Source organism: Sebastes fasciatus, chromosome 2, assembly GCF_043250625.1.
Source record: "Sebastes fasciatus isolate fSebFas1 chromosome 2, fSebFas1.pri, whole genome shotgun sequence".
NCBI classification, from domain to species: domain Eukaryota; kingdom Metazoa; phylum Chordata; class Actinopteri; order Perciformes; family Sebastidae; genus Sebastes; species Sebastes fasciatus.
The window spans coordinates 9244607-9261870 of record NC_133796.1 but is presented as its reverse complement, the minus strand read 5'-3'; the positions used below and the strand labels follow the sequence as shown (position 1 = coordinate 9261870).

At 40.6% G+C, this 17264-nt stretch overlaps 1 protein-coding gene across 2 annotated transcripts in view; it reads right to left on the bottom strand.

Annotated features, from left to right (window-relative positions):
* The window catches only part of LOC141783438 (ATP-binding cassette sub-family C member 12-like), a 247760-nt gene that overhangs the window by 204114 nt on the left and 26382 nt on the right, over positions 1-17264 (bottom strand). For both annotated transcript variants that reach the window (XM_074660747.1, XM_074660755.1), the window contains exons 10-12: positions 1555-1662; positions 626-859; positions 469-540 (exon numbers count right to left, since the gene is read on the bottom strand). In XM_074660747.1, coding sequence (XP_074516848.1) covers positions 469-540; positions 626-859; positions 1555-1662 — 414 coding nt within the window. The remainder of the gene's footprint in view (positions 1-468; positions 541-625; positions 860-1554; positions 1663-17264) is intronic.

Genomic DNA, 17264 nt, shown 5'->3' with positions numbered 1-17264 from the left:
TCTTGAGTGACCACTTGGTCAGACCGGATCTCATTTACCCGCTCTATATGCAAATAAACACGTATTTATATGGGTTAAGTGGTTTTATACTTGGACTGGTCCAAAGGTTCCCCCATCAGGATGTTTTCTTGAACTGTTCCATGGAATATCCAGGCCTGCTGGGAAACGTAGGCAAATGTCCCACCAGCTGTGAGGGAGCCCTGCAGAAGGTGCATCTAAAATGTAAAATGAGCAGACAAGAAAAGGTGAATGTTAAATAGCATCAGTTAAATCTGGTTTAGAGGTAACACAATGTAAACAAAGAGCATAATTTTTCATAACAGTTGTGTAACAGAGTGGCAGACAATAACAGTGAAAATTAACAACAAATAAAAATGTCAAACATGAGTCTACAAGTCTCTTGCTGTCAGAGACTTGTAGAGATTGTAAAAGAGAATAAAGAACAAAAAAGACAAAGAAGGAGCCAACCTGTTCCAAAATGCTGGAAATCAGTGACGTCTTTCCACTCCCCACGTTCCCACAGACACCAAGCAGGTTGCCCTGCAGGAGATAACACAGAGAATAAAGGTTTAACTTTAACCCAATCTAATTGACCTCATTTATGCTTATCAGTGTTAAAGAACACCTTAGGCAGAGTGAAGGAGATGTTTCTTAAGGTTGCCAAGGTTTCAGTCTTCCCATTCTGGGACATCTCCTCCACTTTGTGTCCCTTCGTGTCCCCGTTGGCTGAGCTGGGTGGGGGTTCTGGCAGTCTGTCTGGTTTGATCCAGGAAAGTGAAGCATTTTTCATCACTATGGCGAAGTCACTGTCTTTTGTCTGGATCAGGTAGGTCTCTGGATTCTGGATCAGCAATATTTTCTGAAACAGCCACACATCACATTTATAATAAATACAATGAATGCTGGTATTTGAAGTTGTAGTGACAAACACAGACACGGAGAGGGAAGAAAATGCCTTAAAACTTAAAGGCCCTGTTCAGACCTGACAATAACATGCAACCTGAGTGATCCGATCACAAGTGGACAGCTTTAAGTACGTCTGTTCACAACTGGCATTAGAATGCGTCTCCTTTACCATATCGTTATATTTTGTGTGTAGTTAGCATTATGTGTCTTTGTTGTGTCTTTCTCTGTGAGTAGTGCTAGTAAGAAATGTTTTAAATTTAAAGTGTAACAGAATATTGATCCATAACTGATCAGCGCTGCCTGGTTTTCGCGAGTTGACTCGTGGCTCTCATGGATGGAAGCTAGACGGCAGACTCAGCTCAGCTCTGGTTGTTTTCCTCTGGTCTGTGAAATCTTGCAGATGCCTTTAGGAGCACCGGAGGACACCGAGGAATATGATTTTTTTCCAGATTACCTGTTTCATGTACTACTGTCAGGATATAGTGACCGTTTTATAAAAGTAACTGTTTTTAATAATATTTGCTCCAATCTCGCCTACTTCAGCTTTAATAATTCTAGGCTAATAAGTTCCATTTCCCCAAAACAAGCAAATTTTCCCTACAAACCATTGCCATAACTGCTGAGCAAGACACAAAGAGAGGAGTTTACCTTCAGTCGTGTTAGTGATACAGCAGCCTCAGCCAGGGCCTTCACAGATGGTGGCAGTAGAACCAGGCAGAATCTCATGGAGTTGAAGATGGCGATGGTGGTAAAGGCCTGTTGATAACAAAAAATGATGGTCAACACTCTACCCCACACTGAGAAGGTCATATATTAGTTTTAAATGGATCACAGTGCTCTAGTGACTAGCACTTGTCTGTAGCCTGCTCTGGTTCAGTGCGAGCACAAACAAACAAAAAGGTGCGTTCATCATGAATAAGCGGCAACAAAACTAAAAGACAATCATCTAAACACATATTTATTTTATGTCTCAGATCCATACATGCTGTAATTGAACAAAGCGTTTTGTTCTGTCCAACTACGTACAGACTTCTCTCTATGTTCTTTTTTCAATACACCTCTATTAACCACGTAAATCACACAGTGGGTATGTTTGCAAAAGTTGTTGTGCTGTAATACTGTATGTGCTGCACTGTTGTGGTACTCACATCAGACGTGTTGAGCTTAAACCTCAACGAAGTGTGTACAATGAAGGTGATAACGGTGGCAATGATGGGGATGAGGCTGGCAATGCTGACATTAGCACTCTGGACGTAACTGACCCTCTGCAGTTCTTTCTTCTCATTTTTCCTTAAGCCTATAAGAGAGACAGCTTCACATATTTGGAGGATGTTTTTTGTTTTTCTTTACCTTTACTTCTCCTGGTAAATTAGCTGATCTCCCAGTGCAATCATATTTCAGCCCACAGTTGTCCACTGAGCCATTCACTGTAGCAGCTGGTGATAAGTTATTTCCTCAGAAGTACCTAGAAGACTGTATTTACACTGAATATTTAGAATACTATATATAATTCCACTCAAAAGCATTTAAATGTGTGAACAAATGAGCTGTGTGGAGTCCATTACAAAAGATCGGATTTATAAAACTGTGTGCAGACACATACATGCAATTCTTCCTTTATAAATCATGATCAACTGGACAATGTGCACACATGGACGAGCACCATATCCCACCCGCTACAATCCCACAATTGACCATGATTGGTCAAGACAAAATATGTTAGGAATATTGATATAGGTGCTTGATAGCAAGATGGAGGACAAGAAAATGTATATTTAAGTCAAGTATATGTATATTTGTGGCTTTTGCAGCAGTCTCACAAACAAACAAAAGGTAGAGAGGCTGGTGGCTGCAGCAACTTCTAATGCGTTGAGTTCAATAAGACAGTTCCTGAAATGTAAACAAAGTGCTCTGAAGCTATATTTCAAGAAGCACATTGCTGCACATCCACAGCGCATGGACTCGTGGAGGTGAGGCACATAGGAGCTCACTCCTAGATGCCCATTTTGTATCTATACAGGCAGACCATTCGATATGAGTGAGGTGGCGTGAAGGTGGAGAGTATGTGGTAGCTGCAGCCTCATCTCCAGCCTCTGGTGCCTCTAGCAGCATGGCTATGTGATTTTCCATCAAAAAAGAATACAAAAATTTATCAAAATTTACTGTTTCAATTAAACTACTTCACCATCTGTGTTGGCAATTTCCCCCATCTCCAGATTCCTATAAATGGTGCACACAATTTCCTTTCAGCTTTTAGAAATCTCATATTTTGGACAATGAAACATGAAAAGTAGCACACGCATCTTTCAAGATTGGTTTTGTGTTTACACAAAGGGGGGGCACTATAGGTGATGCCCATCACCACACAATAATGTAGTACAACTCCTATGGACGGGCCATGTCATCCGCATGTCCAACACACATCTCACCAAACAGATCCTGTACTCCCTGCTGAAGGAAGGTCAGCAAGCCCCCCGGCAGGCAAAGGAAACTTTTCATGGACAATATCAAAACCAGTCTGAAGAAATTCCACATATCATCAAGCAACTGGGAGCACACTGCACTGGACAGGCGCTCTTGGAAGAAATCGGTGCAGGAAGGAGCTGCATGTCTTGAAACAGAACTACCGCAAGGAGAGAGAGAAAAAAGCTCAAACACAAGCAACCACCACCACTTACCCCTGCCCACACCGCATCAAATTATGTGGATCACGGATTGGCCTCTACAGCCATCTGAAAACCACAAGTAGACGACCCAAAAGGGAGGACAGTCATACTCGCTGCAACTGACTGCCTATGATGTGTTTTCCATGTCCCCAGGGCCCAGTCTACATCTGCCATCAATCAGCTCATCACCTCTCCCAGCTCCCTGCTCTGCACACACCTGTCAACAATCTACTCATCCACTCAACAGTATTTCAACCCTAGCTTTCCTCCCAGTCCTCGCCAGACTGTTTTCTCAGCTACCGTGGTAGTTCATGCTTCAGGCCTCAGTAGTTTCCGTGTTTTTCTGTGAGTACATTCCCCGTGTTGTTCTTGGAGCCTGCGATTAACTGCTTTTTCCTCCATGTCCCAGGATCCTCTGCCTGCTTGCCTGCCACGCCACTCACCGGTTTGTCTTCCACCATCTGCCTCAGCCAGCCATAACTTTCTCTCCACCCAACCTCATTTCCCTGTGGTTTTACAATAACTCCTCTACAACTTCGCCTACGTCTGGTCAGTGTCCTGCATTTGGGTCCACAGTACTATCTGATCATAACACCTGATATTTGGTATACAGGAAAGATTAAAAACATGTCTGACTGGAAGACAAAGTTAACATGCAGTCAGCCTAACTTCATACCTGTGATCTTCTGCTCAAAGGAATCTTCCCAGGCGTACATCTTGATAAGTTTGATGCTGTTGAGAATCTCATTCATTGTGCGAACACGGCTGTCTGCTATCAATATGCTTTTCCATCTGAATTTGTTAATGAGCTTGGCCAATCCAAACTGAAAGCAGAAAAAAACAATGTTAACATTAGTGACAATGGAAAACAAGCTGCAATATAGGCCCTTTTCAAACCTGGTATTAACATGCGTCCTCAGTGATCGGATCAGAAGTGGACAGCTCTAAATACAGGTGTGAACACACTCAAGACGCATTGAGGACGCATTGCTTATAAAAATATGTTTATGAACTATAAGTGCAGTTTCTAATGTACAGACCTGTATGGGGATGAAGATGAGGTAGGTGAAGACTCCAGCCAGTGCGGTGTAGCCCAGAACGTAGCAGGCATAGACCAAAGACACAATATAGAGCGCTGGGATGCACAGCACAAAGCTCCCGTAATATACTGCCTCAAATAATTTGTGGCCATCGCCGGTCAAAACAGTAATCATCTGGACAGGAGAGAGAGGGAGAGAGGGAGAGAAAGACTGTCATCCACATTGCCAAGATTGCATTAGCAGGGTAAATTACTTGCACTAACAGTCACAGCAGGTGAATTCCACAAGACATTTATGACAAAGAAATTTGGACAGGATTAAAAACAAGGAAAGAAAACAAGAAAAAAAATGCAATAATATAAAATAAAATGTAAAGTGCATTATTCAAGAAGTGCATTATGAAGTTGTCCCCTGTAACACCAATTACATTTCTACGTAGGATGCTTTGGTAGCATGATTTTATGACTTATGTGGAAATGCAGAGGGTTTTTCTGATTATACTGTGAGAGACAAATACCATGTCCCTTGTGATGTTTACTCAGATGAATCTGAATGTTCCAAGAAAGCACAGACTGTCCTAGTGTAGTTACATTTCTTATCTCCCTCGCACCTGCACTCTACTAAAACTAGCTTATCACAAGTAACTCCCTTGCATTAATAGATTATGCTTTCACACACAAGCAGGGGGGAAGCCTAAACCGATGTATTATGAATGCTGTAGTGAGGATGGACCCAAATGCATTTGCTTAATAAATTGTAATTGCTTCTTAACTGAATGACCAGAGACTGTTTATTAAATAATTTCTCCAACAATACCCTCAAACTTTTTTGTACTTATTAAAATAATAACATTATTTGGAGTGAAATTATAGCCAATCAAATATGGTGGTAAGTAATTCTCCCGATGAGACAGTTGTTGCACTGGATCTATGTGTGGGATGTAACTCTGGTTCAATAAATATTACACAAAATATTCTGAATATTATTGAAGTTCTTCAATTAAATAACCAACATGCTGCAGTACATACTCAAATTATCTAACACACTCTAATACAGATACAGAGAGAGAACTACCACATTAAAAAATAATGAAATAAAGGGTCTATCAGAAACACATTTTCTTTCCATTACTTTCTACTGTCCAAATGTAGGCGCCCTGCATTAAATAAGCATTAACTCTTATGTATGTAACGTAGTGTTTACCTCTCCCATTGAAATGCCGCTGTGCACCCGCAGAGAGATGACTTTCTGAAAGGCCACTGAAGAGAATGCACCCTTCAGTCTGACTGCAGTGCGCATGTTCAACGCATACAGCAAGGAGAATAGGAAGGCTTTGAAGAACTCTGTGGTGAACAAAGCGAAGGACAGGCCAACACCATAGGATACTGTGGACTTCTCTGGGTCCTCAGCATAGTTTAGGATCCTATGGACCAGAACAGCCTGAGAGGACAGAGAGGTTTGATGAGGTTTACATTAAACAACCATAATTTTATCAGTTGGCAAAAAGTTTTGTGATTTCACCTGTCTGTGAGGTAATTAGTAGGGCTAGCCTATCTAGGGTTTGACAGTCAACAGGATGTAATATGTGTACCAGGATGCCAGCGCCCCCTGCAGCCTTCGTCTCGCAAGCCACAGCAGCCGATCCACCATCCACCTCCCCGGACAGTACATGCAGCGCCAAACTCCATTTCAGGATCAACTTCCACGCTAACTGTAACAGGATCACCTTCTTCTATGATGATCATTTGACATACCCACAATCAATCTGTACACCGATGCTGCACCTCCCACTGGTTTTGGGGGTTTCTACGATAGAAGATGGTTCACAGAAGAATGCCCCCCAGAGCTCGCAAATGGATGCCAAGTCGTTTACTCAGCATTCTTCTAAATCTACTCCATAGTAGCCATAGTAGTGGTCCAGCAAGTCCATTTTCACTTACTCCAACAACCTTGCAGTCGTTGACATAATCAACAAAGAAGACTCCAGTGCCCCATCCATCATGCCGTTCCATCACTCACTAATACATTCACCGTGCAGGTCATGTTCGCTGTCATCGCTGACTCTCTTTCTCGTTTCTCATTCCAGGATTTCAGAAGCTTGGCCCCTCTCGCAGACACCAAACCAACACAGGTTCCCCCTTATTCGACACCAATGTTCATCCTGTGCCCCCCCCTCCGCCGCCCACCTTATACCGCCGGTTGTCGCCTCCCAGAGCTCCATCATCGACAACCTATCACCCTCTACCCTCTTAACTGGACAGCAAATAAATTTGTCAAATCGTACCTTGTTGATGGCGGGGTCCTTGCTAGTGAATCGTTTGCTGCTACGGTGTATTAATGTCTGGATATCTTATCTGTATCCGGATCTGAATACTTCTTCCGCCACATTTACAATGAATGTGATATTAGTACAAACTTCAGAGAAAGCCACTGGATCCTGCCAATACAGGAAGCACTTGTACTGTTGATATTCCAAATTCAAATAAAATTACCGGGCCCAGAAACGATGCCACCATGGTAAGGACACCAACAACGGCAGACAGTATCAGCCTGGTTCTTTGAAAGCGAAAGATCACTCGAACCACAGAGGCCTTCTCCAGGCCAACCTTTGCCACTTCTTCCTTCCAGAGTCTGTAGAGCCTGAGCACAACGCACACAATCAGCCTTGTTATTAAAGTAAAACAGTAACACTTTGTTCGTTCCTTTCCCAGATATGAATTTCAGCAACTAGGCTTGTCATGTGTCATGTCTATAAATATACTGTACTGTAATAACATCAAATGACCGCAGAGAAATGTGGGGGCCCCCATTAATCAGTAAGAACAGTGTCAGACCTTTCTCCGCTGGTGTCGGCTACATCCAAAGGAGACAGGTTGAGAGAGCTCATGTCCAGCTTATTCCTGAACAGGGCCCACATCATGGGGGTCAACCAGGAAAAGGTTGCAAAGGACAGGAAACCTGCATTGTCTACAGGGTTGGACCTAGACATGGAAACATCACCCAATATGCAATGTGAGAGCAGTACAAAATATGTATGTAAACATGTTATCTTAAAATTATTTATCAAATTATATATAAATGCATCAAAACAGACACATTATGTCATCAATGGCACTGACTGGGATGAGGACCAGTGGAAGGGTTTGAGGGTCTGAAGGCTCTGGCTGTATTTTCCAAATAGCGTAGGGCACGCTTTTTTTCTTTTGTCAGAATCATTATGTTCTAGACTGGAGACCACGGATCCAGTTCTCCATCGGAAAGCTTCCTCCGTCTTAAGAGTCATAAATACGAAGACACAGAGTGAAATAATCATATAGAAAGGCAGAGTTGGACAGAGTGAGAGGCAGAGAGAGACTTTTGTCAATATTCCAGCTAAACTGTCTCAAAAAGTGGATCAAACAAATCCGTAACAAAAACACAGGATGCAGGAGAAACAATAGGAGAGGAAAAGATCTCAGGCAGTGAAAGCAACATGTGAAGAGGGCAGGAGTGTTCTGGTGGAAGCTGCTGTTTGTTCAATACTTACAAAAGAGACTCCTCGAGTATCGTTCCTCTCCAAAGAATAGGCTTCCTTCATGTTGTCCTGTGCGGAGGGAAGAAAGCATGGAAAGGTCACACTTTTACTTGCCAACAAGAGATTTTAATTAGAAACATTGCTTGAAGCCTAATTTATCAGATACTTTTAACAGCATCAACATGGAGGCTGTAATCATTTCTCATTCATCATTTCTCATTTTATACATATTCAATGAGCATTATTGGAGGGAGCCTGAGATCTGAGATTTACAACAACTGTTTCTCTGTAATTGTTGTGCATATGACAATAACTACCAGTCTTTCATGCCTCATAAATAACATGTAATAAAAATACATGTGTGAATGAATTACAGGAATCCCCCTCCCATCTGCCTCTCCCCTCCATTCACACTGTGTTAAAGTTCCTACAGCCAAATTACATGCACATTCATGAAGATGAGTCCATGTGACCCTTGTTACTGCACAGTAAAATACACAATACAAATACAAAAAGAGCTGAAAAAGAGATACTTTACAACCTTACATGTAAAATGTATGGAGTATTTCTGATCAGGTGCAACACCTATGTGTTAAAATGTATGCTGAGGATACGTTTAGATATATGGTAGACCAAAAACAACGAACTGTTAAACTAACACGGAACCACTGGCAGTATAACCAACAGGGAACTGCAGGGTGACACAGTTCTTTTTGTCCTAATTCCTGGGACAAAAATCTATCACCTTTGAAGCACAAAGGGTCATGTAAACACAGCGGTGAGAAGCAACAATGTAGGACCTTATGTTTAAATTTGAGACTACATCTGTTTTAGGGCTGTCACAATATCAGATTTTCACCACACGATTATTGTGGGCAAATTTAAATGTATTTATTTAATATTAAATGTATTTATTTATGTATATATTCATTATTAAATGTATTTATTTATGTATTTATTTGTGCATTATTTTTCCTTTGTAATTTTCTCCCAATTTATTGATGTATTCTTTTATTTATACCTTTCTTTATGCATTTCTGTTTCATTATGCAAATGAGGGGGCAGTCATGGGGTCAACTTTTTGCCTATTGGTTGATCAACATCAGAGTGCTAGCTAGCAAACTAGCTAATGCTGTTTGCTTATCAACTCCAGTCTTCATCCCTGTTTCCCTACAGCGGGTCGTCGGCCTGCTACTTCTCCGGTACAGGTGTGCAGATCAACCAACTGAAGCTGAACTGTTTCGCCGACCCATCTCTGGTCTTCTCCCCGAGGTTGAGCTAGTTCAGGGTGGGAAACTGGAGGTTCCCACTCTGAACAAGCTCAACCTCGAGACCGGCGGGGGTCCGCGAAACAGTTCATTCTTGAGTCGGTAGATGTGCACACCTGTAGGGGAGAGTGGGGTAAGATGAGCCAGTTTTTACTTATGCTGTCCTCGAGGTTAGGAAAAATGAGACAGAAGCAGAATGAAAACTTGAACCTTAAATTCAGGATCTCTCCTATCAAATGAAATGATCAGCATGCATCCATCACAAAGCTGTCTGGAAAAAATTACCTTCCCAAAAAAAGTGCTCCTGTGGCTCAACTTGCCCCAGGTAAGGGGTAAGTTGATCCGAGTCAGTGGGTAAGTTGAGCCATCGTGGGGTAAACTGAACATCTGAGTTTTTAAGTTTAAACCTCAGCATAAGTGTGTTAACAAACAGTTTCACAGTTATGAACTTGTGAGAACAAACCACCTGTGAGTTTCAAGACCATTGAACAATCAAAATATCATTCAATATTCGACAATATTCCAGTCGTCAAGGTTGCAGTGAAATATGAACTGTTGCTCCCTCCTTGCAGTTCCTCCAGCCTTTTGAGGTTGAGGTAGCTCCTTCAGCACATCACTCAGTGGAAAAGATGCCTCATCCTTTTCCTTGAATACAAAGGTGGGCTTCTCACGTCAAGTGTTCCCCCGGATTCTTCTGAGAAATCTTGCACTCACTTCGTTGCCCTCCAGGCTCTCAACCAAGCCAATGTAATGGTAGCTTCTGCCTTTGGATACAAAGTTTACTATGACAAAGTCACCAACTGACAGATCTGAGATGTCTGATTCACTTCTCTCATCATTAGAACTCTCATGCTCAGAAGTGTCATCAAATGGGATGGCATCACACTCTCCTCAGAACTGCTGTACGCTGTGATTTTCGTCTTGGTCTTTGGTTTGACCTAGGCCTACCTGCTAAACCCTGCTCTTTCCAGTTGTTGGGGACAGGAAGGTTGTTCTTTCTGCCAATTCCAATGCCAGTTCACAGCATTTCTTTGGAGTAAGGCCGTGGAACTGTTCAGCCAGCTTCTTGAAATGGTCTGCAAGCTCCTTCTCTACCTCCTCTGTGAGGACCCTCTTTGCCTCTGCTGTTCCACTATAACCAACTGTTTTAACTTCCTTTATCTCCCTCTTCTATAAAGGTTAACACATAAAAAAATCAAACCAAGTTGTGTAACACTCAACAGTAATACCATTTTATACATCAGAGAATTAATTTGGTTAATTTATGGTGGGGTAAGTTGAGCCAGTGGCTCAGAATAATAGTAGAATATTAGTGAGCCAGTGGCTCAACTTACCCCATAGCCTTTGGCTCACTTTGCCCCACAGCTACCATTTTGGAAAAAATGGCCCAGTTTAGCAATTCAGGCTAATCTTTAGCGAAGGGATTAACATGGTGTTATATCTTAGTAAATCACCAACATGTATCATATATTTTTTTAGACCTGGATAAATTTGCTTTGACCTAACATTCATTATTCCTGACATGCAGAAAATGTACTTTGATAGGGAAAAAACTGTTTTTGGTGTAAAAAAGTACTTACTACTTCTCCCATGTGCTTCACTTCATCACAGCAAGATAGAAATGATGGGTACTTCCTGAATTTATGGTCACATGACAAAACATAATCACAGTTGCCAAGATACAGGGGGTGGGTCAACTTACCCACTGGCTCATTTTACCCCACTCTCCCCTACTGGTCGGAGGATGCAAGTCTAAACGCCGGGCCACACAGCGCGCATCATGCTCGCATGACGGCAGCGTCACGTCGTGGTCGCGTCATGCCCACCTAGGGTGTTCACACTAGACGCGAGTTACCCACGTCTCGGGACGTCCCGGAGCTACCTGTCAGCTGTGTTTTTGCTGTTGCTGACAGCCCTTTCTTTCTACATAGAGTTTGCCTTTTAATGGCCATTTAACTTCATAATAAATGTGATTTATATTTATTTAAGACAAAAAAGGGTAAGAACTGTGTGGTAATTTGTAAATATTATTAAAAACAAGCAAATAAATTCATACATAAATATTAATATATAGCCCATATAAATCCCTCTTTTCTGTCAGTGAAGAGGGATTTATATATATATAAATCCCTCTTCACTGACAGTGAGGAGGGATTTCTATGGGCTATATATATATATACATATATATACATATATATATGTATATATATAAATCCCTCTTCATTGACAGTGAAGAGGGATTTCTGTGGGCTATATATTAATACAAAAAAATAAATAAATACATTAGTAGTAAGAGAGAGCCTACAGCAATCCCTCTTCACTTTGACTGGCAGTTTTAAAAAAAGTTTCCAGGGGGTTTCGGGTTCCTGTTCTACAGCATTCCAGGTTGCGGCTTTTATCGAAAACGACTTAATTTACATCTGGGGCGGGACAGCAATTTACATTATAAATGCTGATGTTCCGACATCTCAGGCAACTTGGAGCTTTTCACCACCTTGTTGCTGAACTGCGCCTTGATGGAGAAAAACACCTGAAGTATTTCAGAATGATAAATATAAGTAAAGTGTTTTTTTTTATTATTATAAAACAAAGCAAAATAAACAGTTTCGTTATTTGTTAACCTTTAGAAAACGAAAATTATTATTAAATATCTTTAAAAAAATTAAATAACACCTCTAAAAGAAAGAACAATAAAGTTACGTGGTGTTTGTTGAGAGAGAGAGAGAGAGAGAGAGAGAGAGAGAGAGCGCATCGGAAAAATACTGCCAACTATCACCTGATGTTCTTATAACCTATTAACCCAGTCTATTATATGTATAGCATATGTAGGGTTTCTGCTATGACTACTACAGTGTTTACATAATTAAAAGCCTGTACTATATTAACTTGATGGAAACCTGCAAGCAGACAACTGCTTTATTTAGAGTATTTCAGAATAAAAGCATTGTGTTAATGAATGAATGATTCTGTGCACTAAAAACGCTAGAGGACTTTTATTTTGAAATCTAGATAGGAAGTGTAAAATATTGATGGTCAGTGACATATTCTACAGATGTCTAGACATGGAAACTGTAGTAATCTTGCTCATATACTGTCAATAGATCACCTTCACTGTCTGTTGCTGCTGGGAGACGCAGCCGAGAGGTAAGCGGCAAGCGTGAAAACGTGCGTCTGACGCGCGTGTGACGTGCGTCTCATGCGGGCAGTGTGTCCACTCTAACCTGTTAACATGGACGCCGAAATAAAAAACAACACGCGACGTTGCCGTCACGCGAGCATGATGCGCGCTGTGTGGCCCGGGCTTAAAGATCTGAGAAAGCTGCGGGGGGAGCATCAACTAATTGGCAAAAAGTTGACCCTTGACACACGTTTAATGACAGCCCCCTCATTTGTATAATGAAGCAGAAATGTATTTAAAAATGTTTTTAAAAGAAATGTATAATGCATTTTAATGAATACAAAATAAATGCAAAAATAAATAAATACATTGTTATTAAATACATAAATAAACAAATAAATAAATACATACAATGTATAATACATTTTTTTTAAATTAATACAAAGGTAAATAAAGAAGCAAATTAAAACAGAAATATAAATTTATGTCACACAGTATCAATTAATAAATGCCTACATTTATTTAAAATATTATTTTTGGTACATTTAATGGCATATTATTTTAATTATCAAGTAATTTATTAATGACTTTATTTATTTTTGATTTTGGGAGGTTCTGTCCGCCATACAATGTTTGTACAAAACAAACCCTTCATACAAAACAACATCTATTTGTAAAGAGGACTTTCTACAACCTAATAGCATTGATAAAACTGAACTAAAATACAAAGACTACAACAAACAATTCAACTAAAACTGATCAAAACTAGTTTAAACTGAAAAGTAGCAAAATGAAACAATACCTCTGTGTGGAGGACGAGGAGGACTCACTGCAGCTTGCTGATACTGACTCTAAAGCTAAGTTACTTTTATAGACGGCAAAGGTTGGCCTGTTTAGGGGTAAATATCACTCATCACTCCTTGGATAACAAGGTCGATAAACTGCCAAAACAAGCTAATGCCAATCAGATAAGGGTTTTTTTAAAACCCAATTTAGATCGCTTCTAATCATCAACCACAGAAGTCCTGTGAATGAGTGGCTCAACACAGGACTTTCACACAGAAAGTCCCTATGTCCCTATGTCCCTATGAAACCAAAAGTCAACCTTGACTTATTTTAATTTACTTAAAGGGGCAGTGTGTAGGATTTGGTGGCATCTTGCGGTGTGGTTGCAATTTTATACCCCTCCACTCACTCCTCCCTTTCCAAGACTACGGTAACGCAAGACATTGAGTACAAATCCGTTCACCTCGCTCAGAGGCCATCCTTACCATAATAAACAATAAGGAGCAACGGAAGACGGTTTTGCACTCTGGGGCTCACGTTACTGCAGTTTCACAAGTGTGTCGGAGAACTACGGTGACCTTCTGGTAACGTAAAAAACCTTTGTCCGTTCTGGGGACTACGTTAAAAGGACCCGCTCCCTATGTAAATATAAACGGCTCATTCTAAGCTAACGAAAACACAACGATTCTTAGTTTCAGGTTAGGGATGCTCATTTTTAAAAAAATTCTTAACCGATAACCGACCCTAATTAACCAATTATTAACCGTTAACCGACAAGATTTGTGCCTCGTACCAGCTGCAGGAGCACAACAGATATTCGTTGACGGGAGTCCCTAGTTCACCCGTTCGGGAGCATTAACTTAGCAGCTACGATGCTGCGTGTAGTGTCGCGAGCCACTTTCCAAGTAAAAGTCTCTACCGCACATTTAGTTTAGTTTAGCAGGTTGTCAGCTGTGTGTCTGGCCAGCATAACTTTAGCGAGTGGCCAACAGTGTGTGTATTTGTGCTACGTTAACAGCTCTAGCATTGCCGGAGGCTTCGTGCTCGCCGCTGCACACGTAGTCTGCGTAACTTTAGCGAGTTTCCAACAGACCGCGTGTGTGTGTTGGCAGTGAGTGTGAGGTTGTTGGTGTCGTTGTAGCTGTGAAAGTAGGTGTAGCAGTGTGTGTACAGTTTATTTGTCAGTGAATAAACGCTACAAAACTACAACTCCGCTCCGCTCAAGCGAGCCAGAGACCGGAGCCAACTTCCTGTATCCTGCAACTCCGTATTCACCTCTTACGGTGGGCTGTTAAGGTGGACCAGCTTTTCTCCTTAAAGAGACGAGTTTTAACCGTTTTAACCGATAGCGTTAACCGGTTAAAATGCTTAATGTCGGTTAACGGTTTAACGATTAATTATTGACATCCCTATTATATTCCATTTCTGCTAATACATCCCCCAAAATTCCACACACTGTACCTTTAAATAACATAACAAATATACAAAAGCCAAACCATGATGTTTTCAAGTAGTGTTGTTGCATTTTTGTTTTGTTTCAATATACAACGTTAACCACATGTTTAAAACTGCGGGCGTAAGCCGGGAGAAATACATTTCCCAACACTACTTCTAGGTAACAGAGGGAAACTGCACTCATGTGTTACAGTAATAAACAGCTGTGCAGGTGGGTGGTTGATCAGGTGGGTATGGCATGACTGAGTTTGGAAAGGGTGGTTGAGGTTTAAAGATTAATTTACAAAGAGCGAGCTTGTCCTTTTAGAGTTTTAGAGTTCAATCAAACATTTGCAAATGGACCTCTGAGCTGGTCAGCCACGACAGGAAATTCAGAAACCAATACTTGCAGGCTACAGGCAGGCGTGTTACTTCAAACGGCCTTATGTCTCACCCTTAGCAGGTGTCTATGAATAAACACACGGTATTTTGTCTGCATATTCGGAGCTTTGTGGTATGTTTACTGTTAATGCTTACTGTAAACCCAGAATAAAAGAATAAAAGAAACTCAGTTTTGATAACATCTTGCTGCACGCCTTACCCTTTCACACAGACTCAAAGACTTGCAGCTGCATTGGCAGGTTTACCAAGTTGTGGGATATATTTATTTTTCCCCCAGGGACAGTGCATTAAACAACATTAATCAGTGTTTCAGTTTCTACCTCAATGTAAATGTTCCAGAGTTAGTTACAGAGCTCATTTTCATCTGTAGTCCCTGAGCAGGTTATTACAAATTAGAAATATTATCAATACACAATACAATTCTTCAGCAAGCAGTACAGTACAACACAGAACAGCACAATACAACACAATACGATACAATAGACTGCAATAAAATACATAAATACATTACAAAAGTAGTAGATATGTAAAAACAATGATTGTATGAATTGAGGTTGTCTGATTACTCATGATTGCAGGTTTGGCTTGCTTTAAGCCATCTCTTAAGTTTATGTTTAAAGGTTTGGTAATTAATTAGTGCTCTCTCTTAATTCAATAGGAAGGCTGTTCCAGTAGTGGATGGCTCTGACTGAGATGACAGTTTGCCCAAACTTGCTACTTCTGTATTATACAACATAGTCACCTCAGGTAGTCACCCTAGTTGCCCTGCCGCTATCATTCTTCCACTGGGTTTACAGTCAGCGTTGACAGTAAACATACCACAAAGCTCTAAATGTACAGCCAAAATACTGGCTGTTTATTAAAAGAAATATAGAGTGATATTGTGGTTTTAGCTGACGTGTGTCGCCTCACTTTGTTTAGCGATGCTCGTTCATGTCTATGTAGAGGAGCACAAGCACAAGCCCGATGCTGACTTTCATTGACTTAACGGTCACAGATGTCGCTGTTAACAAGCATTTCTGATTTAGTTTACTTTAACCCTAATCATATTTTATATTTATCCTTTAGCTGATATTATACAATAAGCTTTGGCCTAGTATTGTCTTGTTTTACAACAAGCTATGATAAGGATGCCATCACGCCCATATATGGACTGTCTGGAATCCCGACTGAGGCTGATGCTAGACAGCACGATTTTCCTTTAGTGCACGCGCATATCGCATGCTCGCGCACAACAGGGTTATCTTTATCGAGCGGCAGTTTATAAAACATAATAAATCATTTTTAATATTTTGTCAGGCAATAAGTCATAGAACAGCCCTGAAAGACACAGACAGACCAAGAGATACACTGCCCTGCTAGCTAACGTTAGAGAGAGAGATACACTGAAAGCTAGCACATGAACTTGACCTTACTGTTATTTGCTGACATTGAACTTGGAAAGGAGACAAGTTTACCGGACTGCTGTTCCCGCAATTCAATCTCAGTGTTTTGTTTTTTTCTCTTTTCGTGTACAGTTCCGCTTCATCCTCTCACCAAACTTATAAACATTGACACCCGCTTCGGAAAGCGTTTCGGACCAGCATGCCAGGAAAAAAACAAAAACAAGACTCATACCATTTTCAGGAGAGGGGGGGTTTAATTCATGATTTGACCTGACATGACTGGGCAATAAAAAGAAGAATTATGAAAAGAATTTACAAATGAAATATTAATCCATCAATAAATATTTCAAATTAAAAAAAGGGATTTACAAAAAAAAAAACGACCATAAAACATTCAATAAGTACATCAATTAAAAATACATGAATGAATTAATAAATAAATAATGGAATTTAAAATGATATTTGAAAATACAGTTAAAAAAAAAGAGAAATAAATAATTGGATTCACAAATTGAATTAAGAATACAGGTTTTAATCAGGCATTTAAAAGGGCAATTTATTTTCCCATTTGCATTAGCATTTCCCTGCTGCTTTTACTAAATAGCTAATGGATTTGATGAGTTATTTAGCTATCCGGAGGCAGACTGCTATGAAGGATGAAGGAACTGGCCTTCTACCTCCAAGAGGTCAAGGCCCAGTTACGTGTTGGTTAATCTTGTGTGACAAAGAGAATTTCCAAACAGAT